At 50.4% G+C, this 22,101-nt stretch overlaps 3 protein-coding genes across 3 annotated transcripts; 1 reads left to right on the top strand and 2 right to left on the bottom strand.

The window, feature by feature from the left end:
• Nucleotides 1-1,768: 1,768 nt before the first annotated feature.
• B0T26DRAFT_804963 (uncharacterized protein) lies at nucleotides 1,769-2,377 on the bottom strand (the record flags this gene model as incomplete). The annotated part of the gene is made up of 4 exons (XM_060447142.1): nucleotides 2,267-2,377; nucleotides 2,075-2,135; nucleotides 1,821-1,935; nucleotides 1,769-1,789 (listed from the first exon to the last, which is right to left on the bottom strand). Exons 1-4 carry the CDS (start codon nucleotides 2,370-2,372, stop codon nucleotides 1,769-1,771), a joined length of 303 nt encoding a protein of 100 aa, XP_060292489.1. The 5' UTR covers nucleotides 2,373-2,377.
• Nucleotides 2,378-17,438: 15,061 nt separating this feature from the next.
• B0T26DRAFT_720714 (uncharacterized protein) lies at nucleotides 17,439-17,665 on the bottom strand (the record flags this gene model as incomplete). Its single annotated transcript, XM_060442502.1, has 1 exon — nucleotides 17,439-17,665. A coding segment is annotated over one exon (206 nt), but the record flags the coding sequence as incomplete, so codon positions are not given.
• Nucleotides 17,666-21,052: 3,387 nt separating this feature from the next.
• B0T26DRAFT_754432 (uncharacterized protein) lies at nucleotides 21,053-21,438 on the top strand (the record flags this gene model as incomplete). Its single annotated transcript, XM_060445822.1, has 2 exons — nucleotides 21,053-21,215; nucleotides 21,272-21,438. 2 exons carry the CDS (start codon nucleotides 21,053-21,055, stop codon nucleotides 21,436-21,438), a joined length of 330 nt encoding a protein of 109 aa, XP_060292487.1.
• Nucleotides 21,439-22,101: the final 663 nt, after the last annotated feature.

The following is a 22,101-nucleotide window of genomic DNA, read 5'->3' as shown; positions in this document are numbered from 1 at the left end:
TAGGGCCTTTTTTCCCTCGGTGATGTAGAAAAGTATTTGGAATGTGAGAAGGTAGTTTTTCAGGGCCTTTGTCATAGCTTTCCGCTCTATAGTGTACTTTTTGCACCGTAGTAGTAGGTGTGTAGATGTTTGGTCCTCCAGACAACCGAGGCTGTAAGGAAACCACCCTCGTAACCACCATGGCCACCGCCACCAGGGCCACCCTCGCCACCATCGCCACTATCGCCACCGCTAACAGGGCCACGCACTATCGCCACTACCACCCTGGCCACGCAAGGATGACTCGTAACCCCTTTCACGTGTATATAGACCATGGCCTTCGCACACCTCTTTAGCTCAGGCCAGGTTGAAGTCTTACGCCAATACCAGTCATTGCTCGCCCTGCTTGTTGCTCCTATTGTGACCACCTTGATCAGGCGTACCTGCCTTCTCTTACAGAGGCACTCGCTACTTTTCACTTTTCTCATCTTCGCTAGATAACTAGCTAAGAAGCCAATCCTGGTCTTCAACTGGATATAGGCTGACTGATTTGGTCGAGGTAGTGATGGTATTGTGGGCTTGAAGTTGTAAGTGATAAACTCCCGGGCTACCCTTCTATAGTGTGTGCCTAAGCCTTTGTATTTTTGTCTTATTGCTTATCTGTCTTCTTGGCTTAGCCAGTCGGTTTTCCAGGCTTTTTCAATAAGGTGTTGGCTTGTCTTCGTACGTGGGCTAGTGATACATATGCTTCTTGTTACGATCCTGGCACAGGCGTGCAGGAGGCGCCTTCTGCCCCCCTGCAGATTGGCTGGGGCAGCCAGGCGGGGTAGACCCACCTAGGGGCTAGTGCAGCCAACCAGGAGGTGGTCAGTCGCGACGAGCCGCCAAGGCCCGACTGACCACCACTTGCAGGACGGCCAACCAGTCAGGAAGCGGTCAGTGCGATCAGTGCGATCAGTGTGGACTGACCGCAGTGATCGCCCTGACCTTTGGAGAAAGACTCTGATTGGTCCGCCTTAGATAGATATATACGACGACCGTAGCCACGGTCTTAGATAGTTCTTGCTTGGTTCTTCAAGCAAGCAATACACATTCACTGCACTCATACACTTTGAGTGGCATTCCGATTTGACTGTATTACCCGCGCGATAGGAGCTTGCCCTTTGTTCTATCTTCATAATTACCAACCCCAGCATTCTGTGGAGCCCGTGCTCCCTTACAGACAGACGACCCTAACAGTCGAGTGGTTTGTAATACTTCTTTTGTTGTTTTTTCTAAGCCGGTCTTGGCTAATTGGTCTACTATCTCGTTACCAACGATTCCAACGTGGCTAGGGCACCAGTGGACTTCGACTTTGTGGCCTTTTTGGACTAGTAACGTGACTAATCTTTGGGCCCTTTTTGCATAGTATGTGTAGCCTTCTAGCCTCTGGATTGCCGCTTGGATATCCACGAAGATATAGAAGGTAGTAGACGTAGTGGTAGACGTAGTAGACGTAGTAGTGGTAATTCCTTAGGCCTCTTCTAGGGCTTTGATAATCCCGACGACCTCTGCGTCTGTGTAAGAGAAGGCAGGCACGCCTGATCAAGGTGGTCACGATGGAGGGAACAAGAGGGCGAGCAATGACTGGCATTGGTAAAAGACTTCAACCTGGCCCTCGCAAAGGAAGGTGGGCGAGGGCCACTATTTATATACATAATTGGGTGGCTCAATATGGCGGGTGCCTGGGCCGGGTGTTTGGGGCCAGCTGGTGGCGCCTGGGCCGGACCAGGCGTTCGGGGTGCTCTTGTCACGAATCCCTGTGGATTCCCTGTGGTTATGCACAAAGGTGGGGCATGCACTTTTGGCGCGAGCCAATCAGGAGCGTTCCAGGATTCCGAGCTCTGGAGCTCGGGGGCACGGGACAGGTCCGGCCGGGCGGTGACCCGGACGCGGGACCACGGGACAACGGAACCACTGTTATTGGTTACGTAGATAGATATATACGACGATCGTGTCCACGGTCCTAGATAGCTCTTGCTTGGTTCTTCAAGCAAGCAATACACATTCACTGCACTCATACACTTTGAGTTGCATTCCGATTTGACTGTATTACCTGTGCGATAGGAGCTTGCCCTTTGTCCTATCTTCATAATTGTAAGAGAAGGCAGGTACGCCTGATCAAGGTGGTCACAATAGGAGCAACAAGCAGGGCGAGCAATGACTGGTATTGGCGTAAGACTTCAACCTGGCCTGAGCTAAAGAGGTGTGCGAAGGCCATGGTCTATATACACGTGAAAGGGGTTACGAGTCATCCTTGCGTGGCCAGGGTGGTAGTGGCGATAGTGCGTGGCCCTGTTAGCGGTGGCGATAGTGGCAACGGTGGCGAGGGTGGCCCTGGTGGCGGTGGCCATGGTGGTTACGAGGGTTTTCTTAGCTCGTAGTGCTCTAGTGTGCCCTTTCTACCGTTGTGGGCTCTAAGGCTTCTGCTTGTGGTTGGTTGGGTAGTGGCTCTAGCCGTTGTCTTTCGTTATAGACGGTGAAAATATAGAAGCTTTCTAACCCAAATACCTCGATCACTTGTATATCGAGGTCGTTGGCTGTATCGTATCTTGGTGTGAATTCTAGCTGACTGTTTTTTCTAAAGTAGGCTATTATTCTGGGCCTGCAGCCTTTTTCCAACGTTGGTTGTGTATTACGAACCACTCGACTGTTAAGGTCGTCTCTCTGTAAGGGAGCACGGGCTCCACAGGATGCTGGGGTTGGTAATTATGAAGATAGAACAAAGGGCAAGCTCCTATCGCGCGGGTAATACAGTCAAATCGGAATGCCACTCAAAGTGTATGAGTGCAGTGAATGTGTATTGCATGCTTGAAGAACCAAGCAAGAACTATCTAAAACCGTGGGTACGGTCATCGTATATATCTAACTGTGTAACCAATAACAATGGTCCCACTGGCCCGTGGTCCCGAGACTTGCGGTCTCGGGACGCCGGGCGCGCGGGACAGTGGTGTTCATTTCAAATGCTTGTTGTAAGACGGTATGGTGAGCTCCGCTCTGTCTATCGACGCTGTGTTATAGTACTGATATAGGTTTTATCATATACACTTGGTCTTTACTGCTCTCACTACCTCCCAGTCTAGGCTTGTAGATTCGTGGCTTTCACTGCAGTTTTTGCACTTTCTTTCTAGGTGTTGGCATGGTCCTTGTTTTCCACAACTCTTGCAGTAGTGTGTGTTACTGTAGTGGCCTTTGGCACACCACTTACAGGCTACTGGCTGTTTACAGGTGTATGTGTTATGTCCAAATCCTTGGCATCGCCGGCACTGCGTTGTAGTGCTAAAGGTCTTGTATTTTACTACCTTCAGGCCGGTACCTTCAATATTCCGGCCCTGGAGACAGGCTTTTTCATCCGGCAAACTTTTTACTGCGAATACTGTAGAGCCTATAGCTTGTCCTTCTTTTAGTTAAACTAGCCATCTTGGTTGGCCTTGGATGTCTATGTGTTACGATCCTGGTTCAAGGTGCAGAGGGCGTCGCCGCCCGCTGCAGATTGGCTGAAACGGCACTTAGGGTGGGGCTCCCGCTAAGAGAAGGTGCATCCAATTAGAGAGTGCTCAGTAGGGTTAGTGCCAAGACGCACTGAGCGCGACCAAGCACGGCTGAGCTGAGAGCTCAGTATAACAAACCACTCGACTGTTAGGGTCGTCTGTCTGTAAGGGAGCACGGGCTCCACAGAATGCTGGGGTTGGTAATTATTGTAAGGAAACCACCCTGCCTAATAGTAAAGGATTTCAACCTACACCACCTATGGTGGAACGGAGAGGCCGACTCCACAACGGCTACAAAAGGCACTATACTAGTAGACTGGCTACAGATACAGAAGGCAAATATCCTAGTAGATCCTAGAGTAATAAAGGAAAGGGGAGGTACATACCATAGGTCTAACCTTATAACAAGAGTGTGTCTCCTCCGACTGTTAAAACGTCCCCAAATACTATAATCCACCACCCATAACCCTAACCCTGGCCACATACCCAGCCCGCCAGTACATCCATTATTCTGCCGCGCAGTAATTTACCATTTTTAACCACAACGCAACCGAACCTTACGTTTCCACTGCAACCGACCTTATATAACCACCAAAAAACATCGTCGGCACTGCATTCAATCGATGCATCGGTATGGCTTCATTTATTCATTGTTTACTTCGTTGCGTAGTACTAACTAGCGATAGAAATGGCCGCCCTTGAATATCTGAGCGATCTTAGCGACTTTGGCGATCTCAGCGATGCGCCCAATTCGGCGCCGCCGGTACCACCACCCCTCTCAAACCCACCTGCCGGCCATAAGCTTTTGATCACGAAATATGACAGCCTCGATGATCTTCTCGACGATTTGAAAGAATGGACCGCTTCTACGAGCTTCAATACGTTCAAAATACGAGCCTCCAACTACGCCAAGGACTTCGGCGCACCAGGGTCGATTTTGGCTGTCAATGTGGAAGAATCCAACAATCTAAGGCAACAGTGAACAAAAACCACCACCGATCACAGAGGCTGCGTTTGGCAGGGCGTAGCCAAAGCCCTCGTTTCTAACGATAGGAAATGGACCTTTGAGCTTCATCCCGAGCATACAGAGCATACAAATCATCCACCGAGCGCCCGGGACTTCGACCTCCTGAGGTCCAAAGTCGTTTTCGGTCCTGAGCATAAAGCAGTCATCGCCGAATACATCGACCGCCCAGCTGTCCTCAATAGGGAGGTTGCTAAAGGTACCTGCGGTACCCTGACTTTGACAGGGTTGAGCACCTTTGGGGCAGGCCTCGCAACACGACGGCGTTCGCAGCCGAGCTGAACGCTCCGCGGGTCACGACCACTCAGCCGGGCAGGAAGTCCGGGCTTATGCCTTCCATTCGGCGGAATCCCTCACAGTGGGAGGGCGCCACCCTTGACGATGACGACGACGATATTGACGACAACGATGTTGACGACGACGACGTTGACGAGCTTAGCCAGCCGCCTCCCCGCCGTACCGTCAACAACCTTGACTCGGCTCGCTGTGGCACCCGGGGTTCAGGGAGCAGGGGAAGCCGGGGCGGCACAACAACATCACGAGTTTCACGTGTCCCTGCAGCCTCTGCAGTGGCTGAAGGTCGTATTGTACGGCCTATATGAAGTGGAAGGGTCCCGCAGCCGACTGCCCGGGCCTTAGAAGGCATGGATCAGTAAAGCTGTCACTTGCATGCAGTTCTGAGTAATGTAAGCAGGCCTGTAGTCTTTTATTGCATTTTTTGCCCTATTACGTAAGCGAATTCAACGAAGTCAGCTTTGCATTTTACTGGAGATTTGAACGATTTGAGCGAATCTACCGTCCTGAGCTTCACTTACCGCATTTGGAAGTGTGTTGACGTTGGCGACGGCGGCGAGGTGCAATTGCGTTACAATTGCGTTGCCAGCGCTTGGAGCTGGGAAGCCAGCGAATGTGGTAATTTTGACTGTAAAATGTGGTATTTTCATGGGCGGTGAGCTGTAACGCTTGGGCGCCTATGTACCTACAGTATATGGAGACGTTTTAACAGTCGGAAGAGACGCACTCTATAACAACCTTAGTTATTGACCTAGCTTTCACTACACCCTTCAAATCGATTACCTGAAATAACTGGGACTATACCGAATCCACAGGATCTGACCACGAAGCTATAAGCTTCCAAGGCTGGCCAAAGTCAACGAAAACCACTAGCAAGCACACTAGTACAGGCAATCTCTTACCCTCTTACAACTACAAAAAGGCTAATTGGGATATATTTACTACAAAGTTGAACACAAATGAAAAAGAAGCCGCAAAAGCAGTCCAGACTGCTGCTATACAACAGAGCGATTGGAACAGTATAGCTGATATACTTAGTACAGTAATCACAAAAGCTGCAAACCAGGCAATCCCTAGGCTTAAGATTACTGAAAGATCAAAACCTTGGTCTAACGAACTTACATCTCTACAAAAGAGCTTACATCATGCCCAAAGAAACTATAAAAAGACCCTAACCAGGTACGAACCTATAAGACGGCCCGAAATACGTACTTCCATGCTATAAGGGCTGCAAAAACAACACACTGGCAAGAGTTCCTAACTAGGGCAGAGGCGAAAGAAGCGTTCAAGGCCCTAAGGTATACGAAGGTAACGAATAATACCGAAATACCCAGTATCAACTACGTAGAAAGGGCGTAAAAAAACAAGCCAACACCTTTGAAAAAAATGCAAGGCCTTTACAACTACCTTATTTCCAGAGCCCGTCACGCAGCTTATCACCCAGTCTGTCTCCCAGCCTATTACCCGGCCTAGGCAAAACCCAAAACGGGAATGGCCAGAACTAGAGGCTATAGAGGTGGAAAGAGCAATATTTAGCTCAAACCCTACTAAAGCACCGGGCCCGGATAGTTTGAACTTCGAGCTATTACAACAGGCCTACAAAGCTATACCGACGTTATTCAACCAAATCTACAAAGCTCTCTTCATCTGTGGAACCCATCCAGACTCCTGGAAACAAGGCGTTGTAATTATACTACCTAAACCTAAAAGGGGAGACTATACTATGCCAAAGGCCTATAGGGTAATAACTTTACTCAACTGTTTGAGTAAAACCCTAGAAAAGATCTACGCAACAAGGCTGAACTACCTAGCCAACAATAGCTCTAACCTGCTGAACCCCACACAGTTAGGTGACCGGAAACAAAGGTCTGCAATAAACACGGTCTTACTACTACTACATCACATACAACAACAGAAACAAAGGAAAAAAATCGACTATAACCACTACAATTTTCCTAGTATTACAAACCACTCGACTGTTAGGTTCGTCTGTTCGTAAGGGAGCACGGGCTCCACAGAATGCTGGGGTTGGTAATTATGAAGATAGAACAAAGGACAAGCTCCTATCGCACGGGTAATACAGTCAAATCGGAATGCCACTCAAAGTGTATGAGTGCAGTGAATGTGTATTGCTTGCTTGAAGAACCAAGCAAGAACTATCTAAGACCGTGGCTACGGTCGTCGTATATATCTATCTAAAGTGGGCCAATCAGGATCCTCAGTGTCTACGCCCTGCGGGTCCAGGGCGCTCTGCTCACAGAGCGCAGGAGCCCCACGGAGCGCCTGCTCTGTCCGCCCTGTTGGCCTTGGCAGCTAGCCGGACGGGGCGCTTCCTGATTGGCCGCATCCCACGCGGAGCGGGGACTGCCCCGTCCCCACCTCGTTACCCAATCATGGAGTAGAACAGAGCGCCTCCTGCACTTTTGAACCAGGATCGTAACACCTAGATGTGAAGGGAGCGTTTGACAACGTATCCAAACCACAGCTGATAACTGTACTTAAGAACCGTGGCCTACCAGAAAGCTTGGTGAATTGGGTAGACTCGTTTTGCAGTGGCCAGAAAATCCAACTTACTTTTGAAGGCCACGTACAACCAAGTACGGCAGTCAACACCGGAATCCCACAAGGCTCACTAATATCGCCAATCCTATTCATACTATATGTCGAGGCAATCGTGGCTCAACAGGGCCTACAACTATCGTATATCGACGACTTCAGTATATCGGTATCGTCAACGTCAGCAGCTAAGACCTGTAGACAACTAGAAGAGATCGTACAACTATTCCAACTAGCTAAAGAAAAGGCCATCGCATTTGACGAAGCCAAACCAGAGCTTATACACTTCCACAACAGAAAACCTATAACGGGCTCAATAATTACTAGCTCTATAGTGACTAGACCAGTAGAAGTAGTCCGCTGGCCAGGAGTATTTCTAGACACAAAAATAGACTTCAAAACTCACGTGGAAAAAAAGATAGAGGCGGCTACCGCCGTCTACTATGGCCTACAAAGACTCGGCACAACACAAAAAGAACTGTTGTTCAGGGCACTAAGGCAACTATACGTAGCCTGTATTACGTCAGTAGCCGACTACGGCGTCCAACTATGGTGAAAACTACCACCAACAGCAGCTAGTCCAAAAATACCAAAGGTTACAGAACCTAGCTGTAAAACAGATGCTGGGAGCGTTCAGAAACTCTCTCTACAAGGCCTTAGAAGTGGAAGCAGCTATCCTACCGCCACAAATTTGATTCGAAAAGGCTTGTAACAACTATAGCCAACGAATACTACTATTTCAAGATGGTCATGTTACGATCCTGGTCCAAGACTGCAGGAGGCGCTGGAAGCCAATTGCCAATTGGGCCGCACAGGTGGGCGGGGTCGGGCCCCGCAAGTGTTCGACACAGCCAATCAGGAGGCGCTCGGTAGTCTCTGAGACACTCGGGGTACCAAGCGTTAGGAGAAGCACTGAGCACGCAAAGAAAAAGTCCTGATTGGTTACCTGAATTAGATATATACGATGACCGTAGCCACGGTCTTAGACAGTTCTTGCTTGGTTCTTCAAGCAAGCAATACACATTCGCTGCACTCATACATATTACAAACCACTCGACTGTTAGGGTTGTCTGTCTGTAAGGGAGCACGGGCTCCACATGATTCTGGGGTTGGTAATTATGAAGATAGAACAAAGGGCAAGCTCCTATCGCACGGGTAATACAGTCAAATCGGAATGCCACTCAAAGTGTATGAGTGCAGTGAATGTGTATTGCTTGCTTGAAGAACCAAGCAAGAACTATCTAGGACCGTGGCTACGGTCGTCGTATATATCTATCTAAGGCGGACCAATCAGGGTTCTCCCTTACAGTGCTCAGGGCCTCCGGGGCGCTCAGTCTTCAAGGACGACTGAGCTCTCAATGGTAACTGAGCACTTTCCTGATTGGCTGTTCTTTCTGCTCAGTGGGTCTTCCCAGTCTTGGCACCCGAACGCACTGAGCGCCGCCTGATTGGCCGCACCGAGCTCATGTGGGGCCCGTCCTGCCCGCCAGTGCTGCCCAATCAGCAGTCGGCTTCCAGCGCCTCCTGCAGACTTGAGCCAGGATCGTAACAATACACTTTGAGTGGCATTCCAATTTGACTGTATTACCCGTGCGATAGGAGCTTGCCCTTTGTTCTATCTTCATAATTACCAACCCCAGAATCATGTGGAGCCCGTGCTCCCTTACAGACAGACAACCCTAACAGTCGAGTGGTTTGTAATACAAGGGTGGAAAAAACGAAGCCAAAAAGGACCACCTACAACAACTACTGAAGAGCCTCAAACCAACTATGGCGCCTACTGCAAAGGCTACTACGGTAGTATTCCACACAGACGGGTCACAAGGCTTCATAAAGGGCGGAATCACCAACTCAGCCGGCCTATGCCGACTGAGCGCAAACTTAGTACCTATAGTAGCTAGATCGTGGAACCTGGGCTCTGTGAGGACCCGTCCACCAAACTGGCCCTCAAGCAGCTAGAGCCGCCCAGAACCCCGGGCCTATCAGAAGCCGCCTCGAGGCCCCACCTACCCCACTGATAGATGAAAACTTATTCGCGAGCACGCGACGCGTTGTTGGACTTTTCCTTCTTTCCTTCCTCAGTTTAGAATCTTCGTCGATAGCACCCAATGGACTGAGTTCACCTCAATGCCTTGCCCTGGTCGTGACAGGCTCAATGTCACGAATCCCTGTTCGTACTGGTTGGGAAGCAGGGCAGGGGTGGCTGGACCCGCCTCGGCTAGTCACGTTAAAGGAGGGGCTTGGACTCACAGTTGCTCTGTTCGGTGGAGAACAGAGCAGAAGGGCCCGCATTTGCTCTGCACGGTGGAGTACAGAGCAACAGTCTGGTTGGCTGCTCTGTAGCTCTGTCGGGGAGCAACAGAGCAACAGTTTGGTTGGCTGCTCTGTAGCTCTGTCGGAGAGCAACAGAGCAATGCTCTGTAGCTCTGTCAAAGAGCAACAGAGCAACGCTCCAATTAGCCCAGCTTAGATAGATATATACGATGACCGTGGCACCGGTCTTAGGTAGTTCTTGCTTGGTTCTTCAAGCAAGCAATACACATTCACTGCACTCATACACTTTGAGTGGCATTCCGATTTGACTGTATTACCCGTGCGATAGGAGCTTGCCCTTTGTTCTATCTTTATAATTACCAACCCCAGCATTCTGTGGAGCCCGTGCTCCCTTACAGACAGACGACCCGAACAGTCGAGTGGTTTGTAATACTCAACCATCGAGGTGGCAGACTGTAAGGAAAGAGCTATTACAAACCACTCGACTGTTAGGGTCGTCTGTCTGTAAGGGAGCACGGGCTCTACAGAATGCTGGGGTTGGTAATTATGAAGATAGAACAGAGGGCAAGCTCCTATCGCACGGGTAATACAGTCAAATCGGAATGCCACTCAAAATGTATGAGTGCAGCAAATGTGTATTGCTTGCTTGAAGAACCAAGCAAGAACTATCTAAGACCGTGGACACGATCGTCGTATATATCTATTTACGTAACCAATAACAGTGGTTCCGTTGTCCCGTTGTCCCGCGTCCGGGTCACCGCCCGGCCGGACCTGTCCCGCGCCCCCGAGCTCCAGAGCTCGGAATCCTGGAACGCTCCTGATTGGCTCGCGCCAAAAGTGCATGCCCCACCTTTGTGCATAACCACAGGGAATCCATAGGGATTCGTGACACTCAGTAGGGACAGCGCCAAGACACACTGAGCGCGAATGAGCACGGCTGAGCATGTAAGGGAAGAACTCTAATTGTCCCACCTTAGATAGATATATACGACGGCCGTAGCCACGGTCTTACATAATTCTTGTTTGGTTCTTGTTACGATCCTGGTTCAAAGGTGCAGAGGGCGTTGCCCGCCCGCTGCGGATTGGCTGGAACGGCACTTAGGGTGGGGCTCTCGCTAAGAGAAGGTGCATCCAATTAGGGAGTGCTCAGTGGGGCCAGTGCCAAGGTGCACTGAGCATGGCTGAGCTCAGTAGGATCAGTGCCGAGACCCACTGAGCGCACTGAGCAGGGAGCTCAGTGGGGATCAGTGCGTCTAGGACTTAGCACAACTAAGCATGTAAGGCAGGAACTCTGATTGGTTGCTCATAGTTCTATATAGGAGCTGGCAGCACGCTCTCTCTGGGAGAACGGTTCTGCAGCTATCAATGCATCTGGTTAAGCATACATTGGTTGTGTGTTGAAAGCCTGTCTTTCGCAATCTGTGCACGATACTCCTTGTCTCCCGTCATCTCCTACCTGCCGTCCAGACCCCCACAATCCTAGGCCGGGCCTAGCTCCGTGGACATGTTGTCCAGATTGTAACAGTTCTCCAAGCAAGCATTACACATTCACTGCGCTCATATACTTTGAGTGGCATTCCGGATTGACTGTATTACCCGTGCGATAGGAGCTTACCCTTTGTTCTATCTTCATAATTACCAACCCCAGCATCCTGTGGAGCCCGTGCTTCCTTACAGACAGACGACCCTAACAGTCGAGTGGTTTGTAACACCTAGGCACAAGTTGTACAGGTCGGTTATCGCCCTACAGAAAGGAGATCTCGGATGTAGAAACCGCGTTCAGGAGGTGCTCGAGGGTCGAATAGACGCGGGTACTGGGCCCATAGGGAAACCAGGAAACGACAGCACGAGGCACGCGGGTACTGGGTTGAGCCCAGGGAATGATAGCGTAGGGCGTGCGGGTACTGGAATCCAGGGCAGACCAGGAAACAACAGCGTTGATGACGAGGAGGCCCTCCGTTACAAAGGCAGGCTAGTGATCACCGCAGTCCCAGCAGTGAAAAGAAAACTCATACGCTTGTACCATAATGACCCTAGAGCTGGGCATTTTGGGAGCCGCAAAACGGTTGACCTACTAAAACAAAGGTTCCATTGGGAGAACCTAGACGCAGAAGTGCAAGCCTATACAAAACAGTGCCAGGTGTACCTGGGTAACTGGCAACCTAGGCACAAGCCATAAGGCAAGCTGAGCTCCTTACCCCTACCTACTCAACCTTTTGAAGAAATCAGCCTAGACTTTATTACGAAGCTACCACCTTGCCAGCATAAGGACCGCATAGTAGATGCCGTTCTTGTGGTGGTAGATTGGTTCACAAAGACCGCACTTTTTATCCCGACCACTACCACAGTCACGGCAGCCGAGCTAGCCCAACTACTCTACGAGCATGTAGAAGGCCGATTTGGTACACCATTAGGTATGGTCTCCGACCGAGATTCCTTACTAACCAGCAACTTTTGGGTAGAACTCTCTAAGGCCCGCCAGGTCAAATAGAGGCTCTCGACGGCCTACCACCCACAGACCGATGGCCAGTCTGAACGAACGCACCAGAGTCTACATCACTACTTGAGGTGCTTTACCGACGAAGAAGCCCAGTGGGCGCCACTGCTCCATGAAGCCGAGTTCGCATACAACAATACCGTGCACGTGACCATCGGGGCGAGCCCGTTCGAGGCATTATACGGGCTACAACCCTTTGTATGGTGGATTACGTGGCCTCGGCCCAGCTGAAGGTGCAAGGGGTGCACGAACGCCTAAGCAAACTAACTAACCTAAGGGAGAGAATGTACCACAACTGGCAGAAGGCCGTGGACTCACAGAAAAGGTACTACGACGCACGAAACCAGTGGATTGGGTTCGAATTGGGAGAAACGGTTGGACTCTCCACGCAAAACTTTTGGTTCAAAACCGGAAGAAAGCTAGCACCTAGATTTATCCCAGTCAAGATCACGGAAAAGATCGGCACACAAGCATATCGTGTCGAACTACCAGCAAAGTACGCTCGGCTCCATGATGTTTTCCCAGTCTCCCTGTTAGAGAAATAGTCAGTGGCCGAAGGTCAGAAAGTGCTACCACTACCAGAGCTAGTCGAAGGAGAAGAATGGGAAGTGGAAGACATCGTGGAGCACAAGGATGGAGGGCGCAGGAGGTTCCTAGTCAAGTGACTAGTGGACGGGGACGTCGACCTACGGGGGGGAGGGGATAGTTGTAAGGAAACCACCCTCGTAGCCACCACCGCCACCGCCAGCAGGGCCACCATCGCCACTATCGCCACTATCGCCACTATCGCCACCGCTACCAGGGCTACGCACTATCGCCACTACTACTGTAAGGAAAGAGCACCCCAAACGCCCGGCCCAGCCCAGGCGCCACCAGCTGGCCCCAAACACCCGGCCTAGGCACCCGCCGGATTGAGCCACCCAACTATGTATATAAATAGTAGCCCTCGCCCACCTTCCTTTGCGAGGGCCAGGTTGAAGTCCTTTACCAATGCCAGTCATTGTTCGCCCCCTTGTTCCCTCCATCGTGACCACCTTGATCAGGTGTACCTGCCTTCTCTTACAACTACACTGGAAATAAGTAAGATGGCTACTACGCAATAAACCACCCAGCTTTCCATACTATTCTACCACAACCAACGTTGGAAAAAGGCCACAGGCCTAGAATAATAGCCTACTTTAGACAAAGTAGTGAGCCAGAATTCACACCAAGATTCGATATAGCCAACGACCTCGATATACAAGTAATCGAGGTATTTGGGTTAGAAAGCTTCTATATCTTCACTGTCTATAACGAAAGACAACGGCTAGACCCACTACCCAACCAACCACAAGCAGAAGTCTTAGGGCCTACAACGGTAGAAAGGGTACTACAACACTACGAGCTAAGAAAACCCTGCCTAATAGTAGGGAACTTCAACCTACACCACTGTTACGATCCTGGCACAGGTGTGCAGGAGGCGCCTTGAGCCCCCCTGCAGATTGGCTGGGGCAGCCAGGTGGGGTAGACCCACCTAGGGGCTGGTGCAGCCAACCAGGAGGTGGTCAGTCACGACGGGCCGCCAAGGCCCGACTGACCACCACTGGCAGGACGGTCAACCAGTCAGGAAGCGGTCAGTGTGATCAGTGCGATCAGTGTGGACTGATCGCAGTGATCGCTCTGACTTTTGGAGAAGGACTCTGATTGGTCCGCCTTAGATAGATATATATGACGACCGTAGCCACGGTCTTAGATAGTTCTTGCTTGGTTCTTCAAGCAAGCAATACACATTCACTGCACTCATACACTTTGAGTGGCATTCTGATTTGACTGTATTACCCGTGCGATAGGAGCTTGCCCTTTGTTCTATCTTCATAATTACCAACCCAAGCATTCTGTGGAGCCCGTGCTCCCTTACAGACAGACGACCCTAACAGTCGAGTGGTTTGTAATAACCACCCATGGTGGAACAGGGAGGCCGACTCCACAAAGGCTACAAAAGCGACTATACTAGTAGACTGGCTACAGATACAGAAGGCGGATATCCTAGTAGATCCTAGAGTAATAAAGGAAAAGGGAGGTACACAACATAGGTCTAATTTTATAACAACCTCAGTTATTGACCTAGCCTTCACTATACCCTTCAAATCGATTACCTGAAATAACTGGGACTATACCGAATCTACAGGATCTGACCACAAAGCTATAAGCTTCCAAGGCTGGCCAAAGTCAACAAAAACCACTAGAAAGCACACTAGTACAGGCAATCTCTTACCCTCGTACAACTACAAAAGGCTAATTGGGATATATTTACTATAAAGTTGAACACCAATGAAAAAGAAGCCACAAAAGCAGTCCAGACTGCTATACATCAAAGGGATTGGAACAGTATAGCTGATATACTTAGTACAGTAATCACAGAAGCTGCAAACCAGGCAATTTCAAGGCTTAAGATAACTGAAAGATCAAAGCCTTAGTGGTCTAACAACCTTACAACTCTACGAAAGAGCTTATATGTTACAGCCCGGCTCAAGTCTGCAGGAGGCGCTGGAAGCCGGTCGCTGGTTGGGCAGCACTAGCAGGCCAGCCGGGTGTAAGGAAAGAGCACCCCAAACGCCCGGTCCGGCCCAGGCGCCACCAGCTGGCCCCAAACACCCGGCCCAGGCACTCGCCAGATTGAGCCACCCAACTATGTATATAAGTAGTGGCCCTCGCCTACCTTCCTTTGCGAGGGCCAGGTTGAAGTCTTTTATCAATGCCAGTCATTGCTCGCCCCCTTGTTCCCTCCATCGTGACCACCTTGATCACGCGTACCTGCCTTCTCTTACACCGGGCCCCACAGGAGTTCGATGCAGCCAATAGCGGAGCGGTCAGCGCGATCAGTGTGCATTCGGCTACCAAGGTTGGGAAGACCCACTGATCGGGAAATGCTCGACCCAATTGGCCCACCTTAGATAGATATATACGATGACCGTGTCCACGGTCTTAGTTCTTGCTGGATTCTCCAAGCAAGCAATACACATTCACTGCACTCATACACTTTGAGTGGCATTCCGATTTGACTGTATTACCCGTACGATAGGAGCTTGCCCTTTGTTCTATCTTTAATTACCAACCCCAGCATCCTGTGGAGCCCGTGCTCCCTTACAAACAGACGACCCTAACAGTAGAGTGGTTTGTAATATTACATCATGCCCAAAGAAACTATAACGTAATCTACCACCTAGCAAGCCACACCACCTTGGCGAGCCAAAATTCCCCACCAAAACACGACCCGCACGCGTGTCTATCACCATAGCTGCAGCGATGACCAAGACAACCAGTTGCTTAATATCCCCCCAAAGGGTTCAATTAACCGTCAAGGCTTACCAACACAGCCAGTGCAAGTCGATGCGACAGGCTGCAACAGTCTACAATGTACCCCACCAGACATTGTCTGCGCGGCTTCGTGGTAGACGACCTTGGTACAATACACAAGTCAATAACTGAAAGCTATCGGTAGCCGAGGAGACTGCTCTAGTACAGTGAATCCTATCAATGGACGAGCGTGGTATGTCCCCGACAATCGACTATACGCGCCGTATGGCCAATTCATTGCTGGCAAGTCGTAGTGGAAAGCCGGTAGGCCCGACCTGGGCCCAACGATTCATCGAACGCTACGATGCGATCAAGCCCCGGTATTCTCGCTGTTAAGACTACCGACGTGCCCAGTGTGAAGACCCAGTACTTCTTGGGCAGTGGTTTGAGCGAGTCAGCAAGGCTATACAAAAGTATGGCATTGTAGATGAGGATATCTACAATTTCGATAAATCCGGGTTCCAACTTGGCGTAGCCCGTACAGCAAAAGTACTTACCCGGGCTGACCGCAAAGATCGGCCAATGGTGGCCCAGCCAGGATATCGGGAGTGAGCAACAGTCATCGAGGCTGTCAATTGTAAAGGATGGGCCTTACCACCTAAAATTATCCTACCCGGCAAAGTTCATCAAGCTGAGTGGTACTCTTGCGGTGCGCCGAGCGATTCGTCAATTGGAGTAAGTAAGAAGGGTGGACTGATGATGATCACTGCTTTGAGTGGTTAACCAAATCCTCGATCTAAATACTCAACACCGAGCTGTAGGCTAATACTGACTTCTAATTCTTGATGGTCATGGCAGTCACGTCGCTCCAGCCTTTGACCAATATTGTCGAGATAATAAGATTATTGTCATGCAAATGCCACCACACTCCTCTTACCTATGCCAACCACTCGACGTTGCCTGTTTTTCACCACTCAAATCATTCTACAGCAGCTTAGTACAACAAAAACTCTTTGCTGGGGTTAACCATATTGATAAACTCGATTTTCTTATTTTATACATACAAGCCCGACCACTAGGCCTCTCAGGCTCGAATATCCGAGCTGGTTTTGCCGGGGCCGGCTTACAGCCTATCGATCCAAGCCGAGTACTACGGAGACTTCAAATTCGAGTCACAGGCGCCACCACTGGCCCAGTCAACGGCGCCGTGGCCGGTCCAGGTACGGGCGCCACCTCCAGCCCAGGCACAGCTGCTGTAGCTAGCTCGGCTATAGGCACCACTGCCGGGACCGTGGTCGACTCAGTCACAGGCGCCACCTCCGGTGCTGCCGCGGCCAGCCTGGTCACAGGGCCACTACCGGCCCAGTCATAGACGCTACTGCCGGTCCAGTCAATAGCACCACCACTAGCTCAGTTAACGACGCCGTGGCTGGCCCAGTCAACAACACCACTACACCCAGTCCTACTGGAAGCCCACAACCTGCTAAGACTCCTTATAATCTAATCCAACTTACAGCCCATACTAGCCAATTACACCACCAACGGCCATCAAAGCCAGATTCGCCGATTTCACAAGCTATTGGCCAACTGGTTAAACGGTATGAGGTAGCCCTGAATAGTGCTGTCTTGTTCGCGGAGGAAAATCGAATCTTGCGAGAAGAAAACCAACGGAGGAAGCAGAGGAAGCAACACCGACGATATATAGCCAAAGGAGGTACCCTTACTATTGCAGAGGGTCTGGCTAAGATTAGCCACCTCGATAGCCAAGCCAGCCAGGCCGGTCAAGATAGTACTATTACGAACCACTCGACTGTTAGGGTCGTCTGTCTTTAAGAGAGTACGGGCTCCGCAGAATGCTGGGTTTGTAAATTATGAAGATGGAACAAAGGGCAAGCTCCTATCACACAGATAATACAGTCAAATCGGAATGCCACTCAAAGTATATGAGCGCAGTGAATGTGTATTGCTTGCTTGAAGAACCAAGCAAGAACTATCTAAGACCGTGGGTACGGTCATCGTATATATCTAACTATGTAACTAATAACAACGGTCCCACTGGCCTGTGGTCCCGAGACTTGCGGTCTCGGGACGCCGGGCGAGCGGGACACTGTCCCGCGTCCTCGACCTTAAGTGGTCCCGAACCTCGGGACCCAGGGACACTCCTAATTGGATCGTTCCATGGGACGCTCCTGATTGGTCCACACAAAACTGAGCGTGCCCCACTATTGCGCATTTCGACAAGGATTCGTAACAAGTACAGCTGGCTCGGGCAGTACAGAGGGTGCTAGGTGTGAGGGCCTGGTCCTCCAGGCCTCCCAGACGCTCTGACTAATCAGACGCCAGCCGGGTGGATCCACCCGACCAGCCAGACAGATCCACCTAACTGACTAATGGAAGCTCAGCCAGAGCCCCAGCTTGAGACGCCCTGGAAGAATCTCGCGAGGGGAGGCTTTGTATTACAAACCACTCGACTGTTAGGGTCGTCTGTCTGTAAGGGAGCACGGGCTCCACAGAATGCTGGGGTTGGTAATTATGAAGATAGAACAAAGGGCAAGCTCCTATCGCGCGGGTAATACAGTCAAATCGGAATGCCACTCAAAGTGTATGAGTGCAGTGAATGTGTATTGCTTGCTTGAAGAACCAAGCAAGAACTATCTAAGACCGTGGCTACGGTCGTCGTATATATCTATCTAAGGCGGACCAATCAGAGTCTTTCTCCAAAGGTCAGGGCGATCACTGCGGTCAGTCCACACTGATCGCACTGATCGCACTGACCGCTTCCTGACTGGTTGGCCGTCCTGCAAGTGGTGGTCAGTCGGGCCTTGGCGGCTCGTCGCGACTGACCACCTCCTGGTTGGCTGCACTAGCCCCTAGGTGGGTCTACCCCGCCTGGCTGCCCCAGCCAATCTGCAGGGGGGCAGAAGGCGCCTCCTGCACGCCTGTGCCAGGATCGTAACACTTTGAGCTTCTTTTCCCTTTTCCCTTTAGTTTAGAATCTTCGTCCATAGCGCCCAATAGAGGAGTTCCGCCCTCATTTCAAGCCGGCCGTAACACTAGGTTGGCCCGAGGTAGTAGTGTTGACCAAGGTGGTGCAGAAGCTCCTATGCAAGCCCAAGGCGGCCAGACTGGCCACAAACGTCGTCGAGCCCCTCCAAAGTGTAGTATTTGTGCTGCCTTGGATTACAACGCTCGAGTTTGTGAGAATAAGTAGTTGTTGGTGGGGATATTTTGTTGTAAGTTAGGGGGGCCGGGGAAGTGGGGAATTTTGGCTCGCCAAGGTGGTGTGGCTCCCTAGGTGGTAGATTACGTTAAAAAAGACCCTAACCAAGAACAAACCTATAACACGGCTTGAAATACGTACTTCCATGCTATAAGGGCTGCAAAAACAACACACTGGCAAGAGTTCCTAACTAGGGCAGAGGGGAAAGAAGCGTCCAAGACTCTAAGGTATACAAAGACAACGAATAATACCAAAATACCCACTATCAATTACGTAGAAAAGGGCGTGAAGGAATAAGCCAACACTATTACGATCCTGGTCCAAGACTGCAGGAGGCGCTGGAAGCCAATTGCCAATTGGGCCGCACAAGTGGGCGGGGTCAGGCCCCGCAAGTGTTCGACACAGCCAATCAGGAGGCGCTCGGTGCAACTGGTCTGCCAAGACCAGGCGAGCGCACCTAGCAGGGCGCTCGGTAGTCTCTGAGACGCTCGGTGTACCAAAGGTTAGGAGGAGCACTGAGCACGCAAAGGAAGAGCCCTGATTGGTTACCTGAATTAGATATAAACGATGACCGTAGCTACGGTCTTAGATAGTTCTTGCTTGGCTCTTCAAGCAAGCAATACACATTCACTGCACTCATACACTTTGAGTGGCATTCCAATTTGACTGTATTACCCGTGCGATAGGAGCTTGCTCTGTGTTCTATCTTCATAATTACCAACCCCAGCATTCTGTGGAGCCCGTGCTCTCTTACAGACAGACCACCCTAACAGTCGAGTGATTTGTAATAAACACCTTTGAAGAAAAAAGAAAGAAAGTGCAAGAACTGCGGTGAAAGCCACGAATCTACAAGCCTAGACTAGACTGCAGGGTAGTAAAAGCAGTAAAGACCAAGTGTATATGATTTTTTTTTCTTCATTACACGCATGCAGCCCCTAGGGCTATGGCGTGGCCGGTCAAAGACTGGAAGTCTATCTACCTAGTATACTGGTAGTAAATAGAGAAAGCAAGAGCTAAGTACATCGTTAGGCACGTGGCCTTGTTAACGTAATAGTTTCATGGTAATGGGGCTCTGTAAGGAAACCACCCTCGTAACCACCATGGCCACCGCCACAGGGACACCCTCGCCACCATCGCCACTATCGCCACCGCTAACAGGGCCACGCACTATCGCCACTACCACCCTGGCTACGCAAGGATGACTCGTAACCCCTTTCACGTGTATATAGACCATGGCCTTCGCACACCTCTTTAGCTCAGGCCAGGTTGAAGTCTTACGCCAATACCAGTCATTGCTCGCCCTGCTTGTTGTTCCTATTGTGACCACCTTGATCGGGCGTACCTGCCCTCTCTTACAGGTTCCTTTAGCCAGACTAATACTGTACCACCCTCGGGCCTGAATAATAAGGAAAGTATCGTATTATCCCAACAGGACCAACTAACTAAGTAAGGAAATATATGGATAAGAATAAAGAATAAAGGAAATAGATCAATCTTTCCTGGCTTCTTCTAGCCATATCATTGTACAAATCCTCGTACTACGAAGGAAGTCCCCTAGGGCCTTTTTCCCTCAGTGGTGTAGAATAGTATTTGGAGTGTGAGAGGGTAGTTTTTCAGGGCTTTTGACAAGGCCTTCCGCTCTACAGTGTATTTTTTGCACCGTAGTAGTATGTGTGTATGTGTTTGGTCGTCCAGACAATCGGGGCATTCGCTACTTTCCACTTTTCCAATCTTCGCTAGATAACTAGCTAAGAAGCCAATCCTGGTCTTCAACTGGATATAGGCTGACTGATTTGGTCGAGGTAGTGATGGTATTGTGGGCTTGAAGTTGTAAGTGATAAACTCTCGGGCTACCCTTCTATAGTGTGTGCCTAAGCCTTTGGATTTTTGTCCTATTGCTTATCTGTCTTCTTGGCTTAGCCAGTCGGTTTTCCAGGCTTTTTTTCAAGAGGCAGTCTATTCGTACGGTAAGAAGCGTCTTTTTGTACGGTAGGGTACAAAAAGTGACATGCGCGCCAAGCCGCCAAGCCACTAGCCCAGCCAAAGTCGGATTTTTACACCTAAAAAAGACTAGTTGAATAGATTGAACGCTTCTTTGGATGGCTTGCCCGGCACCCTGCGCCCGGCACCCTACGCCCGGGCCACTTTTTTACTTACAATTGAAGCCATCGCCAAATCCACCACCTGCGCCCGGCACCCTGCGCCTGGGCCACTCAGGCCAAATTTTACCTACAATTAAGGGCATCTGCCAATTCCACCAACACCTTCCACCTTCAACAACCACAACACCACAACACCACAATACCGTCTAATTGAGCTACACCAACAACAACGCGATTTTATCGCCGCGCAAGTGGGTGCACCGCTTCATTTTGCATCTACAAGACTAACAAGCGATCGTCATGCCTTCCATTCGCCGTAATGCCTCACAATGGGAGGGCGTCAGCTTGGAGCAGGAAGACAACAGGGACAACAGGGCTCAGGAAAACACCAGCGAAAACGCCCCTGCGCAGGCACAACGAACTGTGAATGGCCTCACTGTCCCTCGCGGCGGCGCCCGCTTCGGTGCGGCGAAGAGAGGCCCGGGCAGCCGGGGCGGCCGGGGCGGTCGTGGTGCAAAGGCAACATCAACACCACGCGCATCATCAGGGGTATTACGAACCCCGGCTTCATCTGGAGCACAGGCTTCAACCCCCAGGGCGCGCGGGTCTCGAGGAGGCATTACAAAGGCATCAACACGCGGTGCATCGACTCGTCGCACTACGAGGGCTTTGGCTGCAGCATTTGAGGCACAACAAAGCGATGAACTTGACGATGCATAGGCAGGGCAGGTTTTTATTGCATTTTAGGCATGTTATGTAAGCAACAACACAGGTTGAGCCTTCGGGTTTTATCGCAGAAATGAACGATTGAGCGCATCTACGGCCCTGAGCATATATTACTGCATTTGGAAGTATGTTGACGTTGGCGACGGCGGCGTGGTGTAATTGCGATGCGACTGCGATTGATCCGAAGATTTCTTACGTTGGTATCGTCCCAGGAATCAGCGTTATTTTTAGTGCGAAAAGTGGGTTTTTAATGGGCGGGTCCTAGCGCGCATGTCACTTTTTGTACTCTACCGTACAAAAAGACGCTTCCTACCGTACGAATAGACTGCCTGTTTTTCAATAAGGGTTTGGCTTGCCTTCGTAGGTAGGCTAGTGATACATATGCTTCTTTTGTTGTTTTTTCTAAGCCGGCCTTGGCTAATTGGTCTACTATCTCGTTACAAACGATTCCAACATGGCTAGGGCACTAGTGGAGTTCGACTTTGTAGCCTTTTTGGACTAGTAACCTGACTAGCCTTTGGGCCCTTTTGCATGGTATGTGTAGCCTTCTAGCCTTTGGATTGCCGCTTGGCTATCCACAAAGATATAGAAAGTAGTAGACGTGGTAGACGTATTGGACGTAG

Source organism: Lasiosphaeria miniovina (assembly GCF_030549165.1).
Source record: "Lasiosphaeria miniovina strain SMH2392-1A chromosome Unknown B0T26scaffold_6, whole genome shotgun sequence".
NCBI classification, from domain to species: Eukaryota; Fungi; Ascomycota; class Sordariomycetes; order Sordariales; family Lasiosphaeriaceae; genus Lasiosphaeria; species Lasiosphaeria miniovina.
The sequence above is the reverse complement of the archived record's forward strand: the minus strand, read 5'-3'. Positions and strand labels throughout refer to the sequence as shown.